This window comes from Talpa occidentalis, unplaced genomic scaffold (genome assembly GCF_014898055.3).
Source record: "Talpa occidentalis isolate TD23 unplaced genomic scaffold, MPIMG_talOcc4v2.1, whole genome shotgun sequence".
Lineage (NCBI taxonomy): Eukaryota > Metazoa > Chordata > Mammalia > Eulipotyphla > Talpidae > Talpa > Talpa occidentalis.
In genome coordinates, this window is record NW_026555331.1 from 50,666,629 (window position 1) to 50,683,771 (window position 17,143).

A 17,143-nucleotide genomic window follows, 5' to 3' on the forward strand; every position below is an offset into this window, starting at 1 on the left:
AAGTAATATATCTAATTGAAAAACTACTTTTCAATTTGTGAGTCAAGGAAGTAAATCCCATAATTTCACTCAATCAGATTAACAGTGTGTTATCTGATTTAAATCTAAGTTATGATTTAAAATTAATTATGCCTGACTTCCATTTATACCATTTATCTATATCTTAGGAAAACAGTTAATTGGAAAGACATTTCACTTGTTCTTGTCATATGCTTCTCTGCTTTGACAACTGAATGATTTTTTTCAACTCAGAAGAGACATTTTTCAATAACCAAAATGATCCTTAGCTTTGTTTTAAATGAATCAGGAAATAAGTTACATGAGGTCAGGGGTTTTTCCTGAGCCCCAAGCACAGTGACTTTTAAAGAATATAGGAGACTTCCCTAGTATTTGCTGACTGAGTGAACAAGGGAAATGATAATCAAATTCAATTACACATATTTTTTAACTTAGAAACTGTTAAGTTCCACTCCTTTATATTTCAGAAAATCAAGAGTGCTTTCTTTCAACTTTCTGCTTAATGTGTATGTCATGTTACATCATAAGTGATGAAGTCCTCTCTTTAACTCAGGGATGTGTGTTTTATAACCAGAATTCTGAATTGGCAAGCATATATGCTAAAGATGTCATTGTCATTTATCTTCAGTCGTTACCATTGGCAGAATCTACTGCTGCTTTAAAAAGACTGCAAATGCGCTTCCAGTTTTATTTACATAATTTCTGATATTAATAGAAAAAATGAAATAATCATAAACTGTAGTATATCACAATGTTGGATTGAAGCCAGACAGTATGGATGAGATCAGGTTCTACTATTCCCCTATGATCTGTATGAATTGGAGCAAAATACATAAATTCTTTGGTCCTTTATTGATAAATAATACCTAATTTCAGAACCTGCTATGAGGATTAAGTGCAATAAGAAACCATAAAGTACTCCCATATATAAGGTTTCTTTTTCTTTTTCTATTAGGACATTCAAATTCCAGAGAAAATAGTTATACTGTTGACTCTCCTCACTGTGTCTACAAGCTAGTGAGACTGTTTTGACAAGAAATGGGAACAGACACTTGGCACATGTTCTCTTTGTTACCAAATCCAGTCATATGCTTGATTTGTTACCAAATCTAGATAATGCTTGATTTAAATGCTTGCTTCAAACTAGTTGCTTGTGCCAGAGTGGAGAAATTCCAAGTGAAAATATTTAGAGATGAATTAGGTCAACGCCAGGGATTAGTATGTCACTTTTGTATTTGTGACCCAACCTGACACATATGTCCATGTACCCATTTCTATTCCCCATGATTGATCTCACTCTTTGTGCAAAGACAATCCTGTGACGATTTGCACAGCTTTTTAATAGAGTCAGAAGAATCAGATTAACCATTCCCAAGACTGTTACTTTGAATTCATTCCAATAGTCTTGACTCCCTGATGTTTGGTCCTAGTCACCGAGCCTGGTAACGATGAGTGTGCCCCAGGAAACCAATCTCTGTGCCTACTTTTCATGCAGTGCTTCTCAAAATGGGGATGTATTTTCAAGATGGTACAAAGGAGGTGTCTAAAGTTATAAGAGTATCTGTTTTTACTCATTGATCAATGATAGAAAACAGTTTCTTTTATGTTCAAACATGTTTTGGAGCAAAATGCAGCATTTACATGAATTTTTAGTATAAAACATAAGATTTCAAAAGAACTCTGTGCTTGGTATATTACAGAGCATTCCAGGCACACACGCTCTGTGGTAGGCATAGTTCATGGAAAAAATTTAGGAGGGGCTGCGCCAATGCTTCCTGAGAGCCCTCAGATCCTAAACTGCCTCCTTGCGGAACACCAAAGACAGATATTTTTAGAGGACGATTTCATTTTTGTCCTAGCAAAGGACTTTTGGCTCAGAGGGGTTAAAGAGAATGGAAGGTTAATCTTTCCAGGGGATGGTCTTGAAAATTCTTTAATTAAAAAAAAATATTAAAGGGGAGAATGCTTCCCAGGGGGTGTATGTGGGGGCCGGGGATGTCTAGGATTCTTTATCTAGGAAAGATTTCTAATAATAAACATTCTGGAGCAGGGTTCTCAGTGGAAGGCTTCCCAGACGCATGACAGATGGCCATGCATGAGCCATCAGGGCAATAAGACAAGTCCACCTGTGCAGACAGATACATCAAAAGACCAAAATTCATCAATACAGAGACATCAGAAGATAATTGCTTCTAAAACTATGTAAAGACAATGATTTTTTAGAGTTATTTGCTATTCATCTAACAGCAGGTCTACCTGTTTGAGTTGAAAAACTATATATAGAAAATTCAAACACTAAATTTACAAACACTGATGAACATTTAGTTTTAGACTGAAATAAGTATGAGTAATATAAATATCATTGATTAATGACCATAAACTCCTAAAGGTTATGTTTTGAGACAAACATGAAAGCCATTAAAAAATTCTAAGCACAGTGAAAAATATTTAGCATTATCTTTAGCAGTAGAGTTGCCTGGATTTTAACCAAGAGCAAAACTTTTCTTATCTGAGATATAATGACCAGATTCTGTTAGTAAACAAACGTTACTCCTGAAAACTTTAAGTTAGATTCTAAATATTTGGGCTTTTTCCATTTTTTTCTTTTAAAAATAAATTTTCTTAAGACAAGTGGAACTTTAAGTGTGGCCCAGGTTTTTCTCTATCCCTGAAACGCACACACACAAATACACACACACATAGATGCACAGAATCTGCATTGTGCTGAGGCAAAACTTGGGCATTCCTGAGAGACTATGGAATCAATTTATTTTGAAGTCTTATGGTTGAATATCTGGAACCAGAGCTCTGTTTTCTTGTAAAACAAAATGGATTCAAACAACCTGGGTACAGTTTAAACTTTGCCAACAGGGAACTGTCAGCAAGTGTCCTAACTCCTCTGAATTTCTCTGGTCTTACAGAAAAATGCTGGGAATGGCTTCCCTTTGGGACATTGGAAATGGGGTGGGAGTGTGGTTCTAGTTGCTGCAATTACTGGAGGGCAATACAGGCATCTGTGCCTCCAACCCCAAGCAACCTTTTCCCTCCTATTATTGGGAAATACTGGGTGACCCATTACCAGGCCAGGGTGCTTTTTATGGCAACTTGTTTATGACCCCAACTCTATCTATGAGGGGGATGACAGCCTCACTTACACAGCTCTGTTTTTAGTTTGTCAAAAGTCATTTTGTGGAAATCTCATTTCAGCATACCTGCAGTCCATCTGTAGAGTTTTAGATTGAAAGGGGGTATGTTGGCTACAAGTGGAAAATGCAATGGTCTTTAGATGGCCAACATACAATATTTTTTTAAAGACCTGATTTCTATATGTGGAGTGCCATTAAAAAAAAAACAACAACCTAACTTTATGATGTAATCTTTTAAATGTTTTCAGGTTAAAAAAATGCATTTCTGTAGTGGGCCATGGCATGATGTATAATTTCAAGTTTTTTGATATCTGGTCATTAAATCTTACCTATTTTCATGACTCCTAAATAAAACCACAAGTGCACAACTAAGCAGAAGCAAAAATGAAAAATGTACTCTATGAACTCTATGAATTATATCACAGGTAAATAAAAATACTGTATTCCTTTAAATAAATGTACTTATAAGAGCTTTATAACCCAAAGCAAAATAAGTGAGATGGTTTAAGAAGAGGTTGCAATTTTGCAACAAGAAGTCTGTACATCTCCTCCAGGCAGTAGCTGTGAAGGAAGTACCTGTGTTTCAGAAACTTGTTTCTTGTGTTCTTGACACTTTGCATCCCAAGCCCCTTTATTTACAAAGTTAGGTCTCTTGCAAGCTCAAAGCACCTTGCTCCTCATAATTGTGAATGCATGCAATGACATTTCATCCTTTCATGTGCAAATTCTAAAATTCATTGTAACACAAATATTAAAAGTTGAAAGTGTGACTACAATTTGAAATGAAAGGATCAAAAATGTCAGACATTGCAGAATATTGGTTCCTAATAGAGCTCTCTTTATTTGTTCACTGTTCTTCCGTCATTTTTGTTTGTTTGTTACAAAATGCAGTCTTGACTTTTATTTAAACAGTACTTAGACTAAACTGTTCATGCCATGCAAAAATAACATTTTATGTACTTTTTTGGGGGGGTGGGGCTTTCCATGTTTTATTTCACAGGCATTATTAACCGCATTTTTAAGAAACAAGGTTTTTTTTTTATTGCTTTTGTAACTAGTCACATGCTGGTTTCACGTGTGGGGCAATAACCTGTGTCTCCTGGGTTGGAATGAATTTCTGGGGCAAACAAGTGGTTTTCCATCTTGCACCCTTCTTGGCTATTGTCCTTTTTGACTTCAGCCACAGCGTGGTAAATGTCTTGCCTACAGTTGTGACTGGTGTCCTGGAGGGAGGAAGAGCCCACACAGGCCTCTTCTCTTAAAGGGTCTCTTCCATCACTAGGCTTATCTGCAAAGCAATTTGGGCTGGAGTCTGCCTGATTCTCCTGACTTGTCCCTTGGAGCTCTAAGAAGTCATCTTCTTCGCCTGTGTCTATTTCGGTGAAGCTCCTCCTCTCTCTTGAGAAAGGAAACAGTTTCTGTTTGGGGAACCGAGGGGTCAGCCCTTTGGAAGGTCCCTGACAATGTGTTGAAACCTCAACGCCCAGCAGAGGTCTGTCTCCCGGGGTAGGGTTTTCTTCCAAGAGGATGGTGCTGATGAGCTGCGGGGCGGTGAGGGAAAAGTCAGTTGTGGTGACGGGCAGTGGCCTGGCTGTGCTGGGTGGAGTCTGGGGCGCACTGCCTCTGTTTTCCTTAAAGTTCACTTTGAGTGATCGGGACTTAAGTGGGTTGCTGCCTTTGAGTGAGCTCTTAGGGCTGTCGGAGGCATTGTCAGACTGCAGAGGGCCGTGTGGTCCACTTTGGGTACCACTGGCATCGAGGTTCACTGGCGCATACTCCAGAGTGCTAGCTCTGGTCGCAGCCCCTTTCTCTCTGGTTAGTGTTAGAAATGGGGGCCCCCTGCCTCTTTGGTGCTCTTCTGTCCCAGTGAGGTCGGGTGGGAACTTCATCTGCAGGTGAGAAGCGGAGGGAGGTGGCAGGGGCGATCTCTCCGTCTCTGTGAAGTCGGTGGCACAACTGGTAAAGCTGTCGATGCTGGAGGTGCTCTTCATGTCCACGATGACCTCGGTCTGCGCCACGGCCAGCTGATCCTGCGGACAGACGACTTCTTCCATTTCTATCTCTTCTTCATACGCAGATGGCCTCTCAGGCTGTTCTTGGCAGTCTGGGTTCGGGTGAGAGTGAGGCTGTGTCTTAGTGATTTCATTGTACAACATCTCCAGTTTCTGGGCACTCAGATGCTGTGGGCTGGAGGAAGAAGTGTTGTTCAGCTGTTCGTGGGAGTCTTTTTGGCTAACCTCCTGGTACTTATTCTCGTAAGACTTGTTGGAGCTTGTTTCTGACAGAGCCTTCCTGGCCCACTTCCACCGGCTGGGAGAGAGGTGATTATCATCAGCCGAATCCTTCGTGTTGGCTGACTCTCCTGCCTTCTCCACGGCCACGTCTATCAGTTCCATACTTCGAGCGAAGGCATCTTTTAAGTTCATAGAAACGATGCTTCCATTCCTTTTGGCCCGCTCAAGAGCCTCTCTCCTTTTGATTGCCTTCTCCTGGCGTTTCTGCTCCTTGTAAAACTCAGAGAAATTGTTCACGATGATTGGGATGGGAAGGGCGATCACCAGAACCCCGGCAATACAGCAGAGGCCTCCCACAATTTTTCCTAATAATGTTTTTGGGTAAATATCACCATAGCCTACAGTGGTCATGGTGATGGTGGCCCACCAAAAGGATGCCGGGATACTGGTGAACTTGGTAGCATCTTCATCCTTCTCAGCAAAAAATACCAGGCTGGAAAATATCATTATCCCCATAGCTAAAAACAGTATCAACAAACCCAGCTCATTGTAACTCCGTCTGAGGGTGAACCCCAGAGACTGCAGGCCTGTTGAATGTCTGGCGAGCTTCAGGATCCTCAGGATGCGCATGATTCGAAAGATCTGCACCACCCGCCTCACGTTTTGGAATTGCAGCACGCTCTTGTTGGACTCCGTGAGGAAAATGGTGACATAGTATGGCAAGATGGCCAGCAAATCAATGACATTTAGTGGACCTTTAAAGAACTTCCATTTATTTGGCGAGGACAGGAACCGTAAAAGGTACTCCATGGTAAACCACGCGATACACACAGCCTCCACATGAGCTAATTGGGGGTTGTCGTTGGGCTGTCCGAATTCATCCATTTCCTGCAGCTCTGGAAGAGTGTTGAGAGATAGAGCGATTGTGGAGAGTACGATGAACAGGATAGAGACGATGGCTAAGATCTGGAGAAGAGAAGAAAGTCCAAGTTAGTAAATCCTTTTAGTTGCTTGTGCAGTTAGAAGGTAGATGGATTGGTGATTCTTTAAATGATATGGATTACCCAAAGATAGTTCAGGAAGGTAACTTACAATGGAAAATTCCCTAACTAATACAAATACATTCACTTTTTACTAGGTCATTTCATTTAGAAACCTAAAGAAGTATGCATTCAAATCCCAGAGCCTACACTATTTGAAAAAAAAAAAAAATCTATTCTTCCCCTTCTGGTCTATTATCCCTAGGCACGGTGTGTGAGTAACCACCATTTAGAATAGTTTTTGAGGTGTGGTCATCTCGCCTATTAGTTACCTAAATTTTTTCTCTCTTGTCTTCCTGGTTTGTGTTTCCTCAGTGAATTACCTTATTTGCTACATAAGCTAGATGAAAGTCACGATATCTAGAAGTTTTATTCTACAACTGAAAACACAAATGCAGACTACATGTGAAGAGATATATGACACTCAGTACAATAGTCCTTCTCACAGAGCAAATACCATTTGTGTGGTAAGCAAAACCAAGTCAATGACCCCCCTGTGCTGGGATGTATGGACTTCTGGCCGGTGATCATACGGGAAAGGAAGATTATGAGCTAACTTCATTCAGCCAAGGAAGGTTTCATAAAGAAGTGCTTGAAGATTGTGTGTGATCTCAGTGCAAGGCAGACATTTTAGGCAGAGGAAATAGAAGCAAGATATCAGATGTGGAAGGAAAGAAGAAGTCATGAGAAGTAAGAATGGACTGTAGCAACTGGTTTTAGAGTTCGACAGTCTGGGCTCTGAACTTGGCTTTAATGCTTACTGTGTGATCATGGGCAAGTTATTTAAGCTCTCTGTGTCTCAGTTTATGAATCTGTTTAATGAACACAAAAATCATAGCTATTTCATGATTGTTGGGAGGATTGCATGGTACACAGACATGGTAAAGGTAGATCATGGAACATAGATAGCCCAAGTAGGGATTTATTCACTATAGATTTATAAGGCAAAGTGTGAAGATAAAGGTTTGAGGGCAATGATGGGCAGCTCTTCTTTGCATAGTAAATAAATATTGTGTGCTTAGAACACATGATTCTTAGTGAAGTAGGAAACCTTTCACCTTGGTTAGGTCTGGTTTGTTTTCATCTGATTTTTGTCAATGACCTTGGGGGTATCATTGGTCTCAGTGATTAAATGTTGCTCTGAGAAAAATATCCAGACAATGTTTAATTTAGAGATTCAGCACATCTAGTAAATATTTCAAAGGAGAATGATTAAACAAACATTTGAGGCACACAGCTCAGTAAATACCAGACTGAAAAGAATTAGTTTATCTCTAACTGATATCAGGTTTCTCTCCTGCTATTCTTTCTCCCTCCATTTCCTTCTCTTTTATCTTTCTCACTGTCTCTACTTATGGGTTATTTTTCTGACTTTTCTCCATTTAAGTCTCTTTTATATCTCTCATTATTTTTTTCTTCCTGTTCTTCTAGCACCTGTTTTTTTCTCTTAAATTCCCATAAAGTAATGCATTTCAAAATGTGTTGCATCTACTAAATAAATATAAATGGTTCCTTAACAAACAGTATTTAATTATCAGTGTTTTATATATTTTTTAACAAAACTTAAGTACTTTTTACTTGAGTATACATCAGAATTTCCTTTTAAAATGTAGATCAATGAATCACAATAGAAAAGAAGGTTCACTTCATCTAAGCTAAGAGATTCAGAAGGGTAAAATTAGAAATCACCTCAAGAAGGTTTAGATGAACTCATGTATAAAGGGCAAACTGGAAATGCTTACCTCAAATCTCTACTCTCTGAGGTCATGTCAGGGTGACATTTACAATATTCTGTTACTAAAATAATCCTTAGGAAATACTGGTCAGATTCCATCCATTCTTATGCTTTCACCATAAGGAATTATATCCTGCTGTATTTTCTCTTATCTTATACTTTTGGGCATTTTAAGTACTGGGATTTCCTCCATTATTTTTATAATATGCTAATTCATGTTCTAGATTTTTCATATCTTTTTATCTGTTCACCTGTCCATCTGGGATACATTTTACTGATGTTTATCACCTCAAAGAGCAAGGAGAAAATAAACATGCAAATGAAGCCATTCCATTCTTTGGACAAAGACCATATTAGAAGTTTCAAGGTGGATCTTTAGTTTTTCTTGATTCCGTAATCCAAGAGAAATCTGAAAGATTATAGGTTATTTCAGTAGCTAATTTTGGGAAATAATGAAATATTGCAGAGTTCTAGTGTCTACGGTCTAATGTCTAATGTCTATGGTCTAGCTGATTGCAACTTAACAAAATATGGCTACCTTTGACACCTGGAAATTTACCACATGCACAACAGGATTTGGAGAATGTTCTTTAAAAGAATGACTGAAGGAAGTGCCCAAATACTTTAGCCCTTAGCAACCCCACATTCATGTTGAAGAAAACATAAGGTATTAAAGTACACTATTTTCTGTCTCAAATTCAAATTCAATCTATTAAAACCCATTTGTTTTCATTTTAGATGAATAGCTTATTTAAAATATTTTGTGAAGCTTGGAGTTCTCCCAGAATGACAGCACTTTAGACAAATTATTCAATATATTCCGAAGATGATGTGTGATGCAATAAGCCAGATGCAAGTTTATTGTCTTATTGTAGGGTTTTTTTTTTTTTAAAAAAAAACATAATAAATACAATAAATGTGAAATTTTGCTCCAAGTTACAGGATGTACTTCAAAACATGCACATTTACTTTAGAACCACAAACCCTGATAGAATTTAGGTATTGCTTCATTTATAGAAAGTACGCAAAAGTGAGGTTTTAATCCTATCACCTCTGACAACTGGCCTCCAGAGCTGGATGTTTCTCTCAGCTTCAGCAAATAGGCTTATGTTTGCACATGGCAAATGAATCAGACATTCCAAATAATTATCTGTGTAATATTGGTCAATCCCTTTGGAGATTTGGATTAGATCATCTCCAAGGCTCCTTTCACCTCTTAACATTTGGTGATTCTCTTTTTAAACTCAAACATTTGCTGATTCCAGGAATGTCCACAAACCAAACCAAGGCCAAGTCACAACTGAATGTGTCATTTTGCTCGAATTATAAAAACACTATCTTGTTGCTTATAAAACAAAGAATCCAAATGAGAATGCTTTGAAAAATACTGTACTTCTGTGTTCCTGGGAATAGTTACTGGGAATAGGCATTCTTTCTGGAAAAAAAAATTACCTGGTTAATGATTTTCAATCCATCACTTAGACACATTTTCATGATCATCTGGATTTAAGAAAAAAGCACCCAGCACTCACACTTATAGACACCAAAGATTGGTTGCATTGATTTTTGTTTGTGAGAAGAAACAATTAAGTCAGAGATGGCTCAATCTACCAACTTGTGGATGTTACATTCTGTGAGAATAATGGGTGTTTCATGGTGGCAAGACACAGGATCAGGAATTAAAACCCCGGGCTCTCCCTCTGCTGGCTGTGTGGACAATCCAGTTCCCTCTCCAAGCCTTCGTTTCCTTAGCTGCAAAAAATATACCAGACAAAAATCATAGCTAGTTCATGATTATTGTGAAAATATATGGTACACATACATGGCTAAATAAATGAAAGGTACTGGTATTCTTACAGACTGAACCTCACATTTGCCTCATCTGCCGGAGAGGGTTCTTAAGGATCAAAGTAGATGGTGCACATGAAGCATCACATAAAATGTGAGGTGGTATAAATGTGAGAAAGGCTGGAGATGAGTCTGGAAAAATTCTTTGGCTAGACTTGGGAGGGAATAAGAAACACTTAAACTGTTTATACTTCATTTAATATAACACTAGACCTATATAATGTTACATTTTTAAGATTTTTAAGAATATTTGCTCATGAAGCAGTGGTTTAAATGAGAAACTCAGACAACTGCAAACTATTGACCTTAGAAGTGAACCATCTAGTTTGCCAATATTTATTCAAGAGTTGGATTGAGGTAGGGTGGGTGAAATGGGTGAAGGCAGTAAAAAGGTACAAAGTTCCAGTTGTAAAATAATTAAATTCCGGGGATGTAATACACACGAAGTGTAATGTAATGAACAGCATGGTGATTGTAGTCATCAATATTGTATATTTGAAAACTGTTCCCAAATTAGATCTTAAAAGTTCTTATCACAAGACAAACAATTCTATGTGAGATGACATATGAAATTAAGCTTATTCTGATAATCATTTCACAATATATACATGTATCAAATCATTGTGCCTTACACCTAAAACTAATACAGTGATATATGTTAATTATATTACCATTAAAAAAGAAAGAGTTGGACTGATGCTGCTTCAGGTGAACATGACCTCCTAGAGTCTTAAAATATGCTGAAAGTTTTCTAGCTTGGGTTTCTCGTATAATAATCTGCTTTACATTCACCGATATTTGACACTCTCCGAAAATACCCAGAAACTTCTGTCTTGCACTGAAGGTCAGAACAGGTACTTTCTCTCTCCCCCCTAACCTTTTCTTCCTGCACAAATACATGCTGAGAGGTGAAAGTGAGTTACAAGCTCTGAACTGTGGAGCACTCCTACTTTACTATATAGCACTCCTGCTTTACTTTCCTAGTGGGTATAATCATAAAAAAAAAACCGAAAAACAAAACCCTGATCATCAAGAGAAAACAACATGGGGAAACATGATGATAAGATCTTATAGGAGAGAACCAACTTTTAAAAGTTGACAGGAAAGGAAAGGCCTGTAACGAACATGGGGAACAGGAATACTTTTCTACTTTCAGAAAAAAGACAAAACAAGACGGCAGGTCACAATTGTGGTAAAGGTATTTTTCTAAAAGATGTGATTGACGGGGCTCCCTGGTGGTGCAGGGTTGCTCCCTGGGTTAAGACGCAACCTATGAAGCTGTCCACAGCCACTGCAGTACGAGTTCCATCCCTGGCCAGGGAGCAACCCACATGGCGCAGCAGACCTCTCCTAACTTGCCTGCTGCTCCCCTCAGCAATGTGTTTTGCCAGTCTGCCTGTTCTGTTCCCCACTCTGTCTCTGGTGAATCCTCTCACCCCCGACAACTCTGGCCTGTACCCCAGTTCTTGTATGTGTAATTAAATAAATCTTTTAAAAAGAAAAAGATGTGATTGATATTTAAATCAGTAGGCTTTGAATAAAACAGATTACCCTCTAAAACATGGGTGTGTCTCATCCAATCAATTGAAGATCTCAAGAATGAAGGCAAATTCCCCAAAGAAAAAGCAACTCAGCATCAACACTGCAGTACTGAAACCCTGCTGTTTTCAGCCTGCCTGGTCTGCTTTGTGGTTTTCAGGTTCAAGACTGCAATATCAACTCTTACCTGAATTTTCAGCTTACTGTCTTACCCTATGGATTTCAGATTTGTCAGTCCTCACAATGAAATGAGCCAATTCTGTAATGAGCCAATTCTGTAGTATCTCTGTCTCCTGTGTCTGTCTATTTCCCTGTCTGTCTCCCTCCCTCCCTGACACCTTATATATGTCCAACTATTGTTTTTCTGGAGAACTCTGAGGACAAATAAAATAAATACATAATAGTAATAATATATAAAAGTACCTGCAAAGTACTAAAAAATTTAATTATTACACTTATTTGAGAATTTCCCAAATTGTACATCTATTCCTGTTGAGTCATAAAAAGAACCTGACTCCTCATTTGTCTGACTCCAATGCTTAGATGATGGTTCTTTTAGCATTCTATAAAGAGAGATATTCATGTGCATGTCATAATTAGGAGGGCCACAAGGAGAAATGGTTCTGTACTTGGTGCAAACGAATTAAGAATAAGCTATGGAAGCAACCCAAATGCCCAAAAATAGATGACTGGATCGAGAAGATGTGGTACATATATACCATGGAATATTACTCAGCAATCAAAAAAATAAACACATGCAGTTTACAGCAACATGGATGGAGCTAGAAGGGATCATGCTCAGTGAAATAAGTCAGAAAGAAAAAGAAAAATACCAGATGGTCTCACTCATAGCAGGAATTTAGAAAACCTAAATAAGAGACCAGGAAAAAGACTAATCAATACAAAGTAAAAATCAAAATCAACAAGCAACTGTAAACCAGAGACACACTACAGAGGGGAGGGAAGGGAAGGGCGGGGAAAGGAAGGACTAGAGTCAAAATAAGAGGGGGGGTGCAATTGTATGGGGAATGTAACCAAAATGAAAACGCATACGTTGTGCAAAGATGAAAAAGATGTAAGAATTATATAAATATTTAAATAAGAAAAAAGAATTCCCTAAGTTGCACTTTTCTTAACAATTGCCAACTTCCTTGTATGTCCCCTCTTCCACTCAACTGAGCATAAGTGAATTCAGGGAAGCAAAAGAAAAATAAAGATCACTACATATTATTTTCTAAACCATATATACATGGCTCCTTAATTGTATGCCATGTGCTACATTCCCAATGTAGCATGGGGAATCAGTAATTGATTCCGATTTTGAGAACCTTATAAAGACCGCTTCATTTTCATGAATTTTTCAACTAGTTTCATCTTTCTGTTCCTTATTACTCACCCTCAGTGTTGACTGGACTTGACTTCCCCCTAGCCAGGCAGTTGAAAAGAGGAAGGAAGAAGTTTATAAGAATATTTATGGGGTGGAATCTCAGCCCTACTTGCTATGGAGATGAAGCATCTAGGACGCTCCTATGTTTAGGTTTCCCAGAACGGTTGAGTGGCCCTGACAAATCTCCACTGGTTTTTGGAAGAAAAGCCAGAGTGAAACTTGATTTAAATCATCACTTGTCTTGGAAAATATTTCCTCAGGTTAAAAAACATCATAATAAAACCTTTAAGCATTGAAAAAAAGAGAAACAAATTTCTCAGTGCTACGCAGCAGTTTTATTGGTACACGAAAACATGAGAAACATACTGTATTATTTGACAGAACTACTTTCTTTCATAAAAGTTTATGTTAAGCATACAGTGAAATCACACAGGGAAAAGACTAGTTAAAACCCATTTAAACTAGCTGTTCCCTGAAAATTTGCTCATTCATTGAATTATTTCTCACCCACTCCAATGTCCAATTTCTGCAAGGAAGTCTTCTAAATTCCCAGAATTAAAGTGCCATTAAAATCTGGCATTGTTTCTTAGACACCTAGTCAGCCTCATCAGCTCATCAATCACCATTAACAGAAACTTGCAAGGATTTATTTCTTCCATTATTCCCATGCCTAAAGACCGTGTCCCAACAGCTTCAAAGAAAGAAGAAACTAAAAGGCGTAATACAACCATTATTTTCCCTTTTAATGAATCTCTGCAGTAAACCTCTTCTGGAAAAATATTTTTGGGGTCAACATCATTAAGAACACATTATAGAATGCCAGAAAATAGAAGATATATGAGGGTCATGCTGAAATGAAGAAGCTCTGCCAAAGGAAATCTAGATGAGAGCCAAATCCAGTTGTGACTATAAAAATCTTGTGAGATTCACAATACATCTGTTCTTAGGGAAGGGCAGTGGTGCTGTCCCAGGGCCGGTGAGCACCAGCAGCTCACTGATGCTTGTGTGGCACAGAGGACAGGTGATCTTCATAGCAGGAAACTGAGCATCACAGACAGACCAGGGCCTTTAATTGAGTCCTGTCTGGCTTGTTTTGACAGTATTAACGGGGTGGGGGGGCAATGATTTGAACAGCCTCAAGCATTCCTGTACATTAGGGAACAAGGAGAATGTTTACTGGGCAGAGGGTCCTGTTTTCTATAACTATCTGATGTGGAAGTTTTCTACAATCACGTAGAGACATTCTGTGACGGGTACAGGGGAACACCTAGGTTTTATCATGAGGGCTACTTAAAGCTTTGTCAATCAAAATATGGTCTTCAAAACAACAGTTAATTGGAAAGTTAATTGGAAATGCAGAATCTCACGCCCAGATACAGCCCCACTAAATAAGAATTTGTTTTTCACAGGTTTCCCTAATGATTCATAGGCACATTTAAGACCAAGAAGCTCTGACCTCAGAAATAAATGCACACAATTAAAATCGGTCTTGGAGGCCCTTTCATAGATATTTAGCTAGTGGATCTCAGTTCTGAAAACAAGGGCGAATCATCAGGACTTTTAGGGCTTTTTAACACTGTTCGGAGGTTCTAGAGTAGGTGGGGGTAGTTGGCTAGAAAAAGCCTCACAGATGGTGCTGAAGTCATTTCTAATCCCATCCTGATCTCCTCTCCCAGACTGCAGTTGACAGACTTTGCTTTAAACACTTTCACATAATACAGTTCAACTTGGCAGTAGAAAGAAGAATGCTGGATTAGGAGTCAAATGACTTGACCTGCTTCCTGGGTCTGCTTTACTAAATTAACTGTATGGTTTGAGTTCAAGACGTGGAGCCTCAGTTACTTCATGTATAGACCTAGGTCAATCATGATGACTTCATTTACATTACTGGGTTGTAGTGGTGATGAAATTATATAATGCCTGTGAAAGTGTTTTGGGTATAATACAATTCTATATAAATGCCAATATTTTTATGATAATCAAGTACCTTTTTTTCATATGGACTATTGAGTTTGGGATGGAATTATTAACTAGTAAATGTTAGAAGTAGAACTTTTTTCTTATCACTTCCTGTTAAAAGTTAGTGCAGTCTTTCCTATGAAATTGCCATTTGGCCCATTTCTTGCATATTGCTCACAGATTTCAGTAAGACTGTTAGAGATAAGTATCTGGCCTTTAAGCCATTTCCCAGTAATTTTTACGTATGAAGTTAAGTAAGGATCTAGTTTTATTTACTTATTTGTCAATTTTACATGTGGATGCCTGCATTTCCCAGCACCATTTGTTCAAGAGGCTTTCCATTTTCCATTATATGGTCTTGGCTCCACTGTCAAAGATTAACTGTCCATGTCTGTGTGGGTTTATTTCTGGGTTATTATGTTCCATTTGAAAAGTCTGCATTGAATGGTGTCCCTCTCCTTTCCCATTCATTTTCATCCTGAACCATCCCTGTGACCTTATTTGGAAATAGAATCTTGGCAGGTATAATTAGTAAAGAGAAAGTCATATTTGTGTGGTGACATGCATCTGAGGAGATGTGATCCTATACCTGTGGATCACATGCAGTGTTGTAAACTAATGTTAGCTCAATTAAAAAAAAATTAAAGTCATATTTGATTAAGTGGCCCCTAAATCCAATGATTAGTGTCCTTATAAGAAGGCACTGAGAGACAAAGATGCACAGATAGGGAAAATGGTCATGTGATAATGAAGGAGTGGTGCAGCTGTAAGTCCAGGAATTCCAAAAACTGACAACAGCCACCAGAAACTAGGAAGAGGCAAATAAGGATTCTTTTCCAGAAGCATTGGAGGGAATATGGCTCTGCTCGACCTCAATTCAAACTTCTAGCCTCTAGAGCTTTGACAGAATAAATTGCTCTTGTTTTAAACCACCCAGTTTGTAGCCATTTGTTACAGAAACCCTAGGAAAACTATTAAAGTCGGGTGGCAGTATTCAATGCGAGTGCCCAGTCTTTAATGAGAGCTGTAGCCAAGAAAATTCAAGGAGTCATTACATACATGCACTTCAAAGGTAAATTTAAAGTTATTTGAAAAGGAGAGGAAATTCATAAAGATTTGGAACCTTAGTCAGCAGGAAAAACAGCTTAGTTGGGAGAAACAAAGTTGTATTTACTGTTGTAAGTAAATAGCTGCGATTTGTTAAGTAGGTAATTAACACCTGCATTCTAAATAGCAGCCCAGTACAAGTTGGAACATGTGGGTCCAGGAATTATAAAAGTCTTTTATACTATAGAATGTAAAAGAAAGACAAAGAAATACTGCAAAATAACAGATTAAAACACTAACGTTAGCAAGAAGAAATTTCTTTGAGGTAGGAAACTAAAAAAAATTTTTTTAAAAAACACTTCCTCTATTGGTGGCTTATAAGTTAAAGTGTGGGGAATTCTCATGCTATTGTGCAGATAAACCAGTTTTTACATAAAAAGCACCAGCATGTATACTGTGTATTCCTCTGTTATTCAAGCCCATAGTAAGCAGGTCCTACCCAAACAGCTACCTAAGTAGAACTTCTCAGAACAGCATTTTACAACCCATAAGTAGCAACCCCTTAGTGGACTGTAAATCAATTCCAAAGGTCATAATCAGAATTTTAAAAGGAGAAGTGAAAAAGAATAGGTGAGAGTAGAACAAAAAAAAATCAGGGAGGCTAATATTTTTGAAATATTTTTTGAGATATATATATGTGTGTGCATCCATAATTGTTATCCCCAAATGATAATAATAAGGTTTATTATTATAATTAATTTACTTTAGTGATCCATATAAAAATAACATAATCCTAATGTTTCCCAAGTTGAGCTTTCAATAATTTCTATCAATGGAAGTGAAGGTAGGCTATTCTGTCTCCCCAACCCCCAAATAAAGACCTCTTAGTCTTTCAATATTTTCACTTAAGATTTTGAAAACTTATCTGCCTGTGTTATGTACTACATGCTATTTTTTGAAAATTTGTTTTCATCAAAATATAAGTGACATAACATTATAGTTTCAGGTATACAACATGATGATTTGGTATTTTCATATTCTTAGTTCTGACATTCAGATTTCTGACCTTTATTTACTACTTTTTGTACTTTGGCTACTACTTGGAATTTGGTTACTACTTTGAATTCAAGTAGTTCATTTCATGATATTTCCTACGATAAAGTTAGAGTGACACATTTCCATTAATCATT

General features: G+C 37.9%; 1 protein-coding gene across 3 annotated transcripts in view; it reads right to left on the bottom strand.

The window, feature by feature from the left end:
* Nucleotides 1-3,983: 3,983 nt before the first annotated feature.
* Nucleotides 3,984-17,143, bottom strand: part of KCNB2 (potassium voltage-gated channel subfamily B member 2) — a 367,621-nt gene continuing 354,461 nt past the window's right edge. For all 3 annotated transcript variants that reach the window (XM_054692188.1, XM_054692186.1, XM_054692187.1), the window contains one exon: nt 3,984-6,364. In XM_054692188.1, coding sequence (XP_054548163.1) covers nt 4,223-6,364 — 2,142 coding nt within the window. In that variant the 3' untranslated portion in view covers nt 3,984-4,222. The remainder of the gene's footprint in view (nt 6,365-17,143) is intronic.